The sequence below is a fragment of the Arvicola amphibius genome, chromosome 7 (genome assembly GCF_903992535.2).
Source record: "Arvicola amphibius chromosome 7, mArvAmp1.2, whole genome shotgun sequence".
NCBI lineage: Eukaryota > Metazoa > Chordata > Mammalia > Rodentia > Cricetidae > Arvicola > Arvicola amphibius.
Genome location: NC_052053.1, coordinates 135,903,249 through 135,917,004, shown reverse-complemented (window position 1 = coordinate 135,917,004; position 13,756 = coordinate 135,903,249). Strand labels below are relative to the sequence as shown.

At 39.4% G+C, this 13,756-nt stretch overlaps 1 protein-coding gene across 1 annotated transcript in view; it reads right to left on the bottom strand.

Moving 5' to 3' along the window:
• Window positions 1-13,756, bottom strand: part of Hdac9 (histone deacetylase 9) — a 617,997-nt gene that overhangs the window by 344,886 nt on the left and 259,355 nt on the right. The window contains exons 2-5 of the mRNA XM_038336352.1: window positions 10,915-11,156; window positions 7,162-7,312; window positions 6,023-6,149; window positions 3,642-3,763 (exon numbers count right to left, since the gene is read on the bottom strand). Of these exons, the coding sequence (XP_038192280.1) occupies window positions 3,642-3,763; window positions 6,023-6,149; window positions 7,162-7,312; window positions 10,915-11,156 (642 nt within the window). The remainder of the gene's footprint in view (window positions 1-3,641; window positions 3,764-6,022; window positions 6,150-7,161; window positions 7,313-10,914; window positions 11,157-13,756) is intronic.

Below are 13,756 nucleotides of genomic sequence, written 5' to 3'. Positions count from 1 at the left end.
CAAAGTTCACTGGGTAAGACCTCGATAATATAAAAGAGTATAAAACTTCCAGAAATTTTTGTCATAATATTTTATGAAACATATGCACATACTCACTGGAACATAAGCCAAATTAAATGGTTTTGAAGGTCAGTTCAAAGTCAGAAGACATGTAGTATTTCTGTGAAAAATATGCAATCTTTTCAAAGTGCCAAGCCCCAGAAGCTCCCTACTTTATTATCAGTCCTGTGGTGTGCAGTAGAAGGAGGGGAATCTGGTTCCATAGCAGTAACACTATTCTCTGCAACGCATATTCCAAGTGTCCCCATAAGCCAACTCTTGTGTCATGGAACAAGGAAATTAAGTATGGGCAAAAATATGGTATTCCTAACTTCAAAGCCAGTCATACCCATTCATTTAAGAATTAAAAACAAAATAAACCTAACTCTACAGAGATGGCTCATTGGTTAAGAAAATTGGGTGATACTTCAGAGAACCCTGGTTCAATTCCAAGCACCCACATGGCAGCTCTCAAATGTCTGTAATCCTAGTTCCAGGGATTTGACATCCTCACACAGACATACATGCAGGCAAAACAGAATGTATAGAAAATAAAAATAAATAATTTTTAAATGAAAGTATATGAGTTTTATTAGCTAAAACAGATTGCGTCCAACTCTGGCCCTCCCAAGAGGAGGAAAGCAAGGGTCCTCCTTGTATGAGAAAGTTCAGACTCCTGTGAGAAACTAAGAATTCTGTAGCTGGCTATTCCTGGGTTGTTTGTGGCTGAAGATAGGGGTGTCCAGAAAGCTCGGAGAGCTTCCAAATTGTTCTTACGGCGGCAGGGACATCCCCAGGACTACCTTAATCTACTGAAAGCTGTACAGGCTTTCCTTTCTCTAACTCCACTTTTATTCTCTAAACCTCACTAATACACACAAGCAATTCGATAAATGATCAGGGTGAAAGAAATAAAAATGATGTAGTATTATAGGCAGTTCAAAAGACAGAACTGGTTCGTTTATCAAATTCTGCTAAATCTGGGGTAATATCTAAGTAGACAGCAGAAGCTGGAAATCTGGCTGTTGTGACACAAAGCTCGACTCTGTGTTGGCTGTCCTGGTACTTCCGGATGACCGATAGCAATGCCCAAGGTTCATTCAATGTGATGTCACTGTATGACACAAAAGTCACCTTCAGCATTTTCCCCGTTCACCACCTACATTTTGCTATGGCATAATTTTATAGTTTACATCTTTCAAAATACCATTTGAGTCAGGAGAATATAGGAAATGCTGAAGTACTAGTCAATAATTGAAATATTATTGAAATTTTTCAGTGACCTATGAAAGACCAACATAGGTCTCAGTTTACTCACAACACAGTTGACATATACCAAGAGGACCCATGTCTGTATACTGAAGAGCCCTGCCTATTTGTAATTAATGAAGAGCATCTCTGAGTGTTTTTGTATGCAGAAAACATCTGTGGTTTATTACATCACACTTTTCTTCATCAGACAGTGGGAATTGAAAAGGGATATTCTGAAGCCCTATAATGATATCAAAGTATTAACAGCTATTCAAGAACTTTAACGCTATGATGTTTGAAAACGTGTGGTTTTTGCAGATCAGCAGCCTGGTACTTCATAAATATCAGATTTTCAGCAGCAAAAGGTCACATTTAGAATATTGGGCAGCTACAGAAAATATACCATACGACAGGCCATGGCTGTTCTCATGTATGATATGTCACAAAGAGCTTCTCACATATGTGCCCAGATTCAGATCCAGGGACATAACATACACACTGAGCACGTTTGTGTTGTGGATCGGGAATTTCATTGAGAATAAATTAACAGCTCATCCTTCATTCTTCTCACAGGGAAAGTAAACTGTTCTCGTGAAAACAGAAGGATCTAGATCACCAACTTTTAATACTCATTAGTTTAAAAAACAGATTTTCTTTGTGGATGCTTGGGGGTCCAGATGCCCCTTCTCTGGAGGGCACTTCAGCTAAGTCCGTGTGCCGTCTCAGCAGTAAGAGGACAGAGCAGGCCACGTGCTCAGAGGACAGGTCTATGAATGCATACATCACTTGTTAGGAGCCTTCTGCCACAAGCAGACTACATGTTCTTTCCTCCTTGTCATTTCTTGGGCTATTTCACGACAGTGCCTTCCCTGATTATGGGAATGTTGATAGAATTTTTGTCAATAGCTCCCACACATGTCACCAAATATTAATGCTGTTAGTGCCACACCCTCTGTGAATCAGTTTCCACAAACTAAATCCCCAGGTTGAGAAGTACAGAAAGCCTCAGTCTTCTCTTCCCTCCTTTAAAGACCTAGAGACCTTTACTCACAAGAAAGGCAATGCACTATGTGGGTAGCAACGTAAAATTCAGTTGCAATACATGAAGCTCAGCCAGTCCCCCCTTTCCACTGGACCCTGCTGAAATGTTCTACTATGTCTAACAGCCTAGAGACACAAAAATCCCCAGCCTATAAAGATAAAAAGGCACTGACTGCCTTGGGAGGCTCAAGCACTCTTTCCCTGCGTCTGGGACTATATAAAATAGATGAGGGGAAATAGATTCTCATCCACAATTGATTTTATTCTTAAATCTTCATTATGCCACAGGTAAATTATCTGACAGAAATTAGCTTCAGCATGTGTTTGTACAATCTACATCCATTTTAATTACTCCAAATTGCTTGGAAAAATGAATATAATTATTTGAAATCACCACTCTGTAGAATTTATACACAAATTACAGAGATATAGTCCCTCATAAGACCTGTGCAAAATACAATAGCTTCAACTATCTATGAATGCCAGTTTAGAAGCTGTGGAATATTTTAAATCTTTTGAAAAGCTGCAGTCTCTAACACTGAAAGCTTTAGAACATAGTGTATACAAATCTTATCTATTATTTAAATGTATTGATTATACTAGGAAGAACATATATGCACAATAAATATCACTTGTCAGTGACATTCAAGGGGAACAGATGGGAAAAGAAATGTACATGATTTAGAGATGATACTGTCCATTAAATCCTAAACAAAACTCCATGGTGACACTCCTCCAAACAAGTTTTACTGCATGTTCCTAAGAGTGTGGTTGTGTGCCCTTATACATGAAATTAATAACACATTTTTACTTAGGTCAGGAGTCTGGAGAATCCTAGGGAGGAAATTTTCTCAGAAGAAAACATTGACTGAACTGATGCTCACTACATCAATATTTGAAATATTAAAATTAAAAAATGTGATGGACAGAATATTCTGACTAGACATGCTTAAACAAATGGTTAAAGAAAAGAAGGACAGTATAGGATCCTTAAAACAAACAAACGTCACACTTTTCTGGGGTCGGCATTTTCCTTTACTGTAACATTGATTGCTAATTGATTTCAGATATACTTTTCAATCTTACAAAGATACTTTCATTATTTAGTGAATGGACTTATGCGGCAATAAGGAAAAGGGAGTCTTGCATCTGTGTTTCTCTGAATATGTACAGGAGCTCACGTGTGCATGTGGACACATTTGGTTCAAGAAGCTGTGAGCGAAGGGTGTACAGCCTAGACGTCATATTCTTTAATTAAAAGGAAGGTGTGTCGTGAAAAAGTAAGCGTTGTCCTGGCTGTGCCAACTTACCGGTTTTTCTCAGGGGGAAATCGTCCTTGGCCTCTTGGGCTCCTGGTAACGTGTACTTGTAGGATGGAGACGTCCCACTGAGCGGTGGAGAGCTTTGATCCAGTGAGGTGTGGTGAGCAGCCCTACAACAAAGAGGACATTCGAGTCAGGAGGAGTCAGCTGCACGCGCTGTCCACGTGACTCAGCCGTTCTCCCTCCCCAGTGTCTGCAAACCACAGCCTCGTGTATCCAAGTTCACTACAGCGAAACAGAACACTGAGGGGTTCTTAGCAGCGCCCACCTTGTGTTTGGTCACATGGGAAATTTCACTTTGATAGAAGAACTTAGATTGTTATACTTAAAAAAAAAAAAACTACACAAACGAACTAACAAACAAAAACAGCTACCATTCTGATCCTTTGGAGTCACCTTTATACAACAACCATGGTGGAAGTGAACACGTCCAAAGACCTCGTGACTGCCAGATGGCATAGCCATGTGCACAAGGACAGCCTTTGTACTGAAGAGACGACAGTGCTTGGAGCCTCAGGGCCTGAGTCCTACAGGCCAGCTTAACGTGTGGATTAGAAGGCACATTCTGGAGAGAGGGCTCAGCGGTTAAGAGCACTGACTGTTCTTCTGGAGGACCCGGGTTCAATTCCCAGCAACCACATGGCAGCTCACAACTGTCTGTAACTCCAAGATCAGACAAACACGCAGGCAAAACACCAACATACATAAAAGTAAAAATACGTAAATTGTTGAAAAAATGAAAGCACATTCCTCTTCAATAGAAAACTAACTTAAAAATATGTTATTTTTCTTGAATGAATATATTGAAAAGGAAGCAATTGTGCTACTGAAGAAGAATTAGGAGGACTGAACTCAAACTACCCAGTGTGCACAAGAATCCTTTATCTGAGAAATACATTCTCAACACCTAACTCATGTATGGTCATTTCACATACTTCAAACTGGCAAAAAGCATCAACACGTGTTTTTATGCCTCTTTACAGAGACGAAAACTGATTCTTTGAGAATTCAAGGAAAATTCCCAGAGCCACATAGCTAATTAATGATTTATGGTTAGCTGGAATTATATTACATATAAACAAGAAAAGATCACTACTGACATGAAGGCCACGTCAGATACACTCAAGGGAACAGCTGAAGCATTTTCAGCGGATAAATTATTCCCTAGTAGTTGTTTCTCATTAGAAAATTATGGTTTTTTTTCCTGAAATGTGCTAACTTTGAAAGCATTATGAATCAGTCACTTCCTATGTAGATGACTTAAGATAACAAAATTATATTTCTTTCAGACTGTTTTCTGATACTGGCTGGTTTCTCAGGTTAACCGATACACACGTGGGACACAATTGTTCATATGTCTAAGATATTTTGGAATCTGCCTGGTACCTCCATTTTGGGAAAACAGGAGGGTTCATACCTATAAACAGACTTTGAAATATAGTAACTGTTCTGCAAAAACTCTCGGGATGCTTCCAAATTCTATGAAATAATTAGTATATACTTCCTGTCCTTGATGCAAGAGATTGAAAAACAAGTCACATAAAGCCTTGAGGCCATTCAACAAACACATTTATGAGAGAAATGAATCCAATATCTACTTGCCTATTAGCAAATGTGACTTTTATATCTAGTCTTTGATGGGATTTGGGGAAAAACCATTTCTATCTCATTGAGAAAAATATTGTATTTTATGTACTCTCTCCCATGAAAGCTTCCATAGTACATGTATCTTACTGTCAGCTTGTATGTCTCTCAGAAGCCAAACCATTATTTCATGGGGTGGGAAGGAGTGAGGTAGAGTGGGCAGAACTGAAGAAGTCACTAAAGGCTTAGGTTTATTTATCTTCCTCCCTCCCCTCCCCTTTTCCATCTTCCTTTGAAAGGACCAAAAATCATCTGATTGTCTCAAAATAGCTCTGGTTTCCATTTTATATTAAACCACATGAAACAAAAAGAGGCCCAAATCTCTTAAGCATTCACAAATCTGCACAGATATCAGAGAAACTACCTGAGGATTCAAAACCATCCCTGGGTTCTACCCCTATGCCAGTTACTCATTCAGTAAGGAAGACAATGCACTCCCTGCCCTCCTGGTGGGTGATAGATGCTAAAGCTAACTGAGCCCTGCTTGCACCTATATCCTTCCTTACATTTTTTTTTCCTGGGGACTTCCCAGCAACTCTGGAGGCAGGTGCTGTTGTGGTCCCTTTTTTGTGGAGAGAAAGGCTGATCCTTAGAGATTTCCAGGCACTTGTAAGCAGCCACGCAAGCCCCAGAAGTGGTAAGCTCAGGATTTCTGCCCAGGTCAGCCAAAGAAGAAACCCATGCTCTCTATCCTCAGGATGAAAAGAGCCAAACACAGAACATACGTGTACCAGAGCTTGGGATGGCGGCTCGCGGAATGATTCTTTCCATTGGTTGGAGTGTCTTTCGTTGCTGATTTACTCAACAGGAATTCTTGAAGCTTCTGCTTTACCTCTGTGCTTGCCACTGCCCCTGAAACACACACACAGGGAAAGAGACACCGCCTGTGGGTCACTTAATCTCACTACTCAAAAATACTCAACAATGGTTACGAAGAAATACCACTGGCCACAGCATATGGAGTTTTCCTATTAAAAGAAAAACAAAACCAAATCTACATAGACTATAGGAAATGGCAGAGCCCCGTGTTGTAACTGTTGCTTTCATTACAAATTTTCAGAATGTCTTCAATGAGTTTTTGGATCATTTCTATAGGAACAGGAGTCCTAGGAATTGCTGAGGGTTGGGGCTGCAGTTAAATGGTACAATGCTTGCCTAGTATTTGTGAAGTTCTATGTTCAATCCCCAGTACTGAAAAAAATAAGCAAATAAATAGGAGTAAATCACTAGTTTTTAATTTTATTTCTTTTTAAATCAGGAATCTTGGAGAGTGTTGTAGATTACTATAATACATTAAAATGATCTTTTCCTGATTTTCTTGTTAAAAAATTCAACATCGTTTTAAAATTTATTTGATTATTAAACAAATCAATTCAGTTGATAATTTCAGTTCAAATCACCACACAACTAAACGTTGCATTGACCTGAGTTTGAACTGACTGGGTAGAGGGCAATTATTTGGCTCTGTCTCCCTCTTGTGGATCAGTATTTTGCAAACATTCTGCCTTGTGTCTAAGAACAACAAAAGGGACCGGAGGCGTGGTATGTACCATGTTCAGAGCAACAACTGCCTGGGCAGGAAGATGGAAGAAATGAAAACATGTAAACGTAATTTTGTGACTGAATCTTACATTCCATCCCTTTAGTGTGATGGTATTTACAAACTCCAAAAACCATGCCTGCGTCTTTGGCAATGCCGTGTTTATTTCTCATTATGCTCTGCAGAGCTGTTAGGAAAGGGCTCTGTAGACTCTACATTATTCTTTTAACTAGACAAGGGCAGTTTCGACAGGCTTATTTCCACGGTTCATCAGTCCCTTGCCATTCGGGAAGAGAGCGCGTCTGTTACCCTGGTGCCTCTTACTTTCTCGTCCTCTATCTTTGCCTCTGAGAGGAGGAAGCTGCTGCTCTCTGCGGTGCCTCTCTACTTCCTGTTCTTGCCTCTGCTGCTCCAGTTTCTGCTCCTTTTCTAGGAGTTCTTGCTGTTGTTTTATGGCTAGAAGTTCCTGTTGCAACTTGCGAGAAGAGAAAGACATGAGAGTGTGCAATTTCTTTAAGCTTCAACGTCATCACTCACTGCCCCACACTGTAACATTATCAACGTTTGGAACTTGATAGCATTTCTCTGGTGCTTCAACCACCTTATTACGGCTGAAATATAAAGATAGGAAACTGAATGGTTTTGATATCTACAAGAAGTAAGTCTTCAGATAATTCCATTACTTGTAGATCACTATCAAAAATTATTACCAAATCCACTCAGGTCATTAGAATGCTGTTGGCTTGAACCGTTAGCTCCTTTCCCTGTGGGCCTACAAAATATAGGCACACACAAATGCAGAGAGGGCCTTGATGTCTATTTCACAAAGACTCTCTCACCATAGATAGACAACCAGCTCTTACCCCGAGATACAGTATAAAATTACCATGGATAGGACGGGGGTGAGAGTTAATTTGGGGAAACCTACCGGAAACAGAACAGACACTAAGACTGTACCCTTCCACAGAGACAGTTATTGTTAGGGTGACATAATCTACACATCCATATACTTCTCTAGAAGATCACAGAAAGTTCAGAACTGACTTCTAACACATGAAAGCTTCTAGATTAGAGACACAGATCCAAATAAAATCACTTCTACAAACTCCCATGTACTGGAGTCTGGTTTTCTGATACCTCTGCATTCACTTCAAATCACACATAGCACAGATACGAGGCTATTTGTTACGTTATTTGAAGATGGAGAAATACATATATCTGCAGAAAAGCAAATGTTCCCGCTGGAGAACAAACGACTCTCTTAGCCTCTGTCATTGCCACGTACGAGATCTGACTGGGCACTAAAGGTGCTCAGAACTTCAGTTCACCATGAGTAAGAAGGACAATAATGCCTCTCACAGATCATATGAAATTGGGATTTCTGTTTTGAATGATGCAGTTTCATTTATTACTATTCTAGCTTAATAGCAACTAAAAAATAATTTATCCTTTTGCATATTTGTTATCTAAAAGCTTGTATTTTATAACAAATAGTGGAATAAAAATTAAAAGCTCTCAGGACCTTCTTGTTTCTTTGTGGCAACAAGAAGGTGGGTTTTTAGGCCAGGAGTGACAGCCTAACCCAAGCCTGTGGTTAGCAGTGACTCTGTCTGTTCTCCATCTTACAGCTTAATCCCGTGTGCTTTGTTTTTATCCGCCAACTACTTAATGGGTGTTCTCAAATATACCACTGTTACTTAGGAATCCATAGTTATGTTTAAATTCTGTTTGAATGCCAACTCTATATAGCTATCAAGACTGGTCAAATGGATTCAATACTTTATCTAAAACCTCAATGAAATCAAACTATAATTCCTTCTTGATATGAAAAACCACACAGATTTGCTACCATAGTCATTACTTACATTTATTATAGGAATGGGGTATGTCTAAAAAATTTAAAAGAATTAAAACTTAACACGTTTCATTCCAGCTGTGAGTCACAGGGATTTGAGAGCTTTGGGAGCAAACTAGAGAAGACAACACATTCTAGTCACACTCTACGTGGCTTTGCGAAGTCACACCATTTCTCTCTACCTCAGCTGATTAGGCAGAAACTGGGAGACTAGAACAGAAGGCAACAGGTGCGAGCTGTGAGAAGAGTCGGAGTTCAAAGGCTAATGCCCTTAAAGCTTGGGGTACTCTTTCTCATGCAAATAAATCTAGATGAACGCTAAAAACATTAACCTTTAGACCTACCCATAAGACAGTAACGGGGCAAAATAAAAATGGTTAGGACGCATTTAACTTCCTAATCTTAAAAGGAGGATGCCAACAGGTCTTCTGCCTCTCACACTAGGGAAAACATCTTCTTAAAGCTATAGTTCCCTTCTAATCACCTCAAGATCCTAACTCTCTCAAGAGCCACTTTTCCAACCTCTTCTAGATGTCAATCAACCTGTCATATCATTTTGTGCCACAGAAGGAATCACCTACTTGCTACTCTTAGGTTCTTAGTGATCAAATGGTAAATTACTCACACTTGGCCTCAGCAATAACAATGGCACCAAACATTAATGAAAAAGAAACAAATCTGAAGCAAACCAATGCAAGCAGCTCATCAGCATGGCTTGATACTCCAGGAGACGGACTCATATACAAAAGAAAATGAACCATACAGTTACTCGGCTCTTGAAGCAAGTTGACGAGCACGCATCACACCCTGCCTCCTGGCCCAGTTAACGTGCCTGGAAGGAGAGCAATCTAGATAGCCATGCTTCTATTACCATTCCAAGGGTCAAACCGAAGGAACAGTGTGGCGTTTATTAAAAAATAAATGTACAAACTAAGTGAAGGTCACTCATATTGTAAATATAGCCATGAGATAATGATTTCATTGGGGACACACAGACAAAATCCTTCATTCTTATTTTTAAGGTATTTTAGGGAGCAATCATATGAAAATGTTTAATAATCTTTGTTAGTTAAGGAAAGAGATTATATTTTATATCAGGCATTAAAGAGCCTTTTACACAGATAATATATCTTGCAGAACAAGAAAAATGGGAAGAACATAGTGCTTCTATCTTCTTAATCATTGTAATTTAGTGTTATAACTTCATGATCTATATTGATACAACATTCATGTGTTTGTACTTGATACACATGAGATTATGTGCCTAGAATACAGTACAGTAAAATATGACAAAATGCATAATTCTATTGACTATTACCCTAAGCCATCTTTGAAGGAGTTGATTATAAAATAAAATTTTATTATAAATATTATGTGCTTTTAATAATAAATTCAAATTAAATATCTATTTTACTGACTTGAAACATCCTTGTGCTTTCTTACAATTTAAAAACATTGCTTCATTTTGCAGCCCAGATCTAAAACTTCCAACTTTTGGGTTTAGAGCTATGTGCTGCCATACCCTGCAAGACCCCTGTTGGTAAAGGTCTTTGCCAATTATTAAAACAAACAACCAACCAAAAGACAGACAAAGCTACAGTGACACATTCCAGTGAACACAAAATCGCCAGATGTCAGTAAAAAATCTGAGCTCTTCTTATATTTCCCCCGATTTAACAGTCTATAAAAGCATTAAAATATTTATTCCACTTTTGTGCATAAAAATATAAAACCCCCTTAGACTTTTCATTGTATTATTTTATTTTGATTTTGATTATACGCCCTATAGTCTTTTCTACAAGGAAAACCTTGTCTTGCGCTAGACTGAGAAGAAAACAAGAGACTCGGGCTGCTCCTATTCACGGGATGACTTTACCCTTCCTCTTGAGCAGGGATGACTTTACCCTCCCTCATGAGCAGGGCACACAGGTTCTTTAGCAGCATAACCTGGCCCTCTCTCGGCTTGTGGTTCTTGGTGGTGTCTACACGGGGAAAAGGAACACATGGGAGAGGGTACGGACGCGCATGGGAAGTTCCTGCCACTCTTACCGGGTACTTAACCACATTTCCAACTAGTACAACAACAACTGCCGTCAAGCCACACATCCATGTCTTAACCACAGCGAACTTGCCCATCTGTGCTCCCGAGGGCTGGTCTGGGGTCCACACCGGAGTGCAGGGGCTTTGATTGAGAAGGACAGAGACAAAGACACATTTGCTACCTTGATGTGTTCCTGAAGCTGCGCCTGGTGCTGCCGCGTCAAGTTCTCGTGCTGCTTCTGAAACTCCGCGATGAGGAGCTGCTTCTGGATTTGTTGCTGCTGCTGGATGAGAAGCAGCTCCTGCTGCAGCTGCTTCTCACGGACGACAGGGTCCACCACGGGCATCATCATCCTGAGGTCTGTCCTTAGGTCTAAAGGTGAGATGGGCTCCAGGCCCATAGGAACCTCTGACTTCACATCCACTGGAGACACGGGAAGGAAGACAGAGAAGGGGAGACGAAGATTGGAATTAGCACTCTTATTCGTAAACAAACCAATCCTCTCCAGCACTCGTAAGCAGTCACATAAAGGAAGGGGCACAATCACTGCTTTACACTGAAGGCAAAATGTGTTTTGTACATAAATTTTGGTAAAAGGTCCTTGAGTTAAATCCACTCAATAACAAGTATTCTGCTCTGAATCTTTCTACAGATGTCTGTTTTCAAATAGATGGATTCACCTAGAGGTATCAAAAATCATTTATAAAGTTTATTAGACTTAACCACTTAACAAATTTAAGCCAATGAAGACCAAGAAATGCAAGATGAAAGAAAGATGTCATACAAAAGGGAACTTCTGTCACGAATCAATTCATGGACTCATAAAAAGCCTTATAATCAGGGACATAAGAGTTCTACCCCAAGTTAAGCATGCGATGCGATACACCAGCATTCCTATCAGACTTAGGAAAGAAGTGGGAAAAATCTCCATCCAGATTCAGCTAATGGTGATTAACCATAACAACAGGCCAAGTCCGCACATGAAGAAAGAAGTGAGAGCAGCCAAGTGTCTAAGTACTGGCTCTTAAGTAGTAATCATTTAAATCGTGGAAACCTCATTCTTAAAATAAACAAGAGAGGAAGAAGTATGCAGGAACTTCAAGTAAATATTTAATCAAACCACCAAAGGAAAAAAGATCTGATGACCCAAATGTAACTTTTGAAGATAATATTTAAATTCATAAAATTGAATTGGATAATATATGTGAAGTTTCTAGCACAATTTGAGTAGATAAGCAGGCTGCCCCACCAAAAGAAAGTTTTAGGTAGGAAAACCACAGCCCAAGAAGCTCTCCAGATGTCGGTTGCTTATGGCTAACGTCTACTCTAATTGGTCAGATCCCATGCCGAATTGGTGGCTGAACATTCTGAGGAATACATCCATCCTGAGGAATTAGGTAAAATTTTTTAAAAAAGTGAAACAGGTCAAGTTAAGGACAATGAGCTTTTTGGAAGACGAGGTTATATCTCCTCAAAATTAGTGAACCACTACTCAGCTCTAACACCCAGCACAGACAGAAATAACTATAAATTTTAATTGCAAAAATATTCAAAATACTTTAACTTTCTGAGAAGCCTAGGGAAAAGGTTCAGTAAGTCAACCGCAATATGCAAGCCAGCAGTTTCACCTTCTGCTCTAAAACCCAGTGCTTGCTCCAGTTCCCCTACTTACACAAGCCTGGGAACACTATTATCTGCACCGAGCCCCAGCCCCACCACCACTAAAGCAGAGGTGGTCAGAGCAATGTAGTCAAAGGCTCACAGGAGAGCCGTCACTCACAGTGTGTGCAGGACACCCTTCAGGAAACACTGTTGATTTTTGTCTTCTCTATTACATACAAATGGAAATTTTCTGTACATTAAAATAGTTCACCAATAATGATTAGCTAACCAATCAAAAAGTGTGTATAAGCAACTCTTGAAATAAAATAATTTCTATAAATATTAGAAAATAAAAACAATTCAGCAACTAAAAATCACCTTCACTGGCAAATAATATAAACCACTAATAAAATAAAACATCACTATGCACTATGTAGCAACAAAGAATCACATATGTGCCCATGTATACATGAGCATGCATTTAAGTCTGCCTGCATCATGCCCCATTTTAAAAGGCAAGAACATAATTGAATTATTTATTAAAAGCGGTACTTCCAGTTGGTATAAAATTGACAAAAATCAATCCAAAATTTGAACCATGAGATATTAAATATTTCTATAATTTTATTTAGGTTTGCCACCTCTAGAAATAAATCATACAGAGATGATCCTAATGGAGAAAAATCCTTCAATGCTACATTGTTATTTGGAGATTTTTGTTTTTTATTAATGTCGTAGTCACCAACTAGAAGGAACACCTAAATAAACTATGTCATATCCATTTGGCAAAAAAACAAATGTAGTCATTGGCTGGGGACAAAGGTCAGCGGATCAGTTCTCACAGTACAAGCATGAGGACACGATTTAAGCCTCAGCATCTACATTTAAAGAAGCAGTTGAGATGGCGTTGCAGGCTGTAGTCCTAGCACCAGGCAGCCAGCCTAGAGTCCTTGGGGAACTGCAGGCCAGCGACAGATGCTGCCATACTGAGGAATGACACTCAAGGTTACCCTCTGGCTTCCCTCCACAAATATGTGCACGCATGTGCATACGCCTTTAGATGTAGAAGCATGCACACCATTTACACACACATGCTCAAAAACATATGAATCCCTAAGAATGAAAATATTAGAATCAATAATAAATAAAGATCAATAATAAAATGGCAATAATATTGTGATCAGCAAACTGTACACACTGTTATGGAGCCCCTGAAGTATTAGACATCGTTGAAAATGGTGAGCCTCAGGACTTGAGAAAAATAAAAAGATAAACAAATCCAGTCATAAGTACGCATGTGTACACACACGCACACACACGGAATTGTCACTCACACTAGTCCATACATTCTTTGCATGGAGCGACACAGAGGACAGATGAGGGAGTGCTTCAGATGAGAATCTGGGTGACTCTACTTTCTT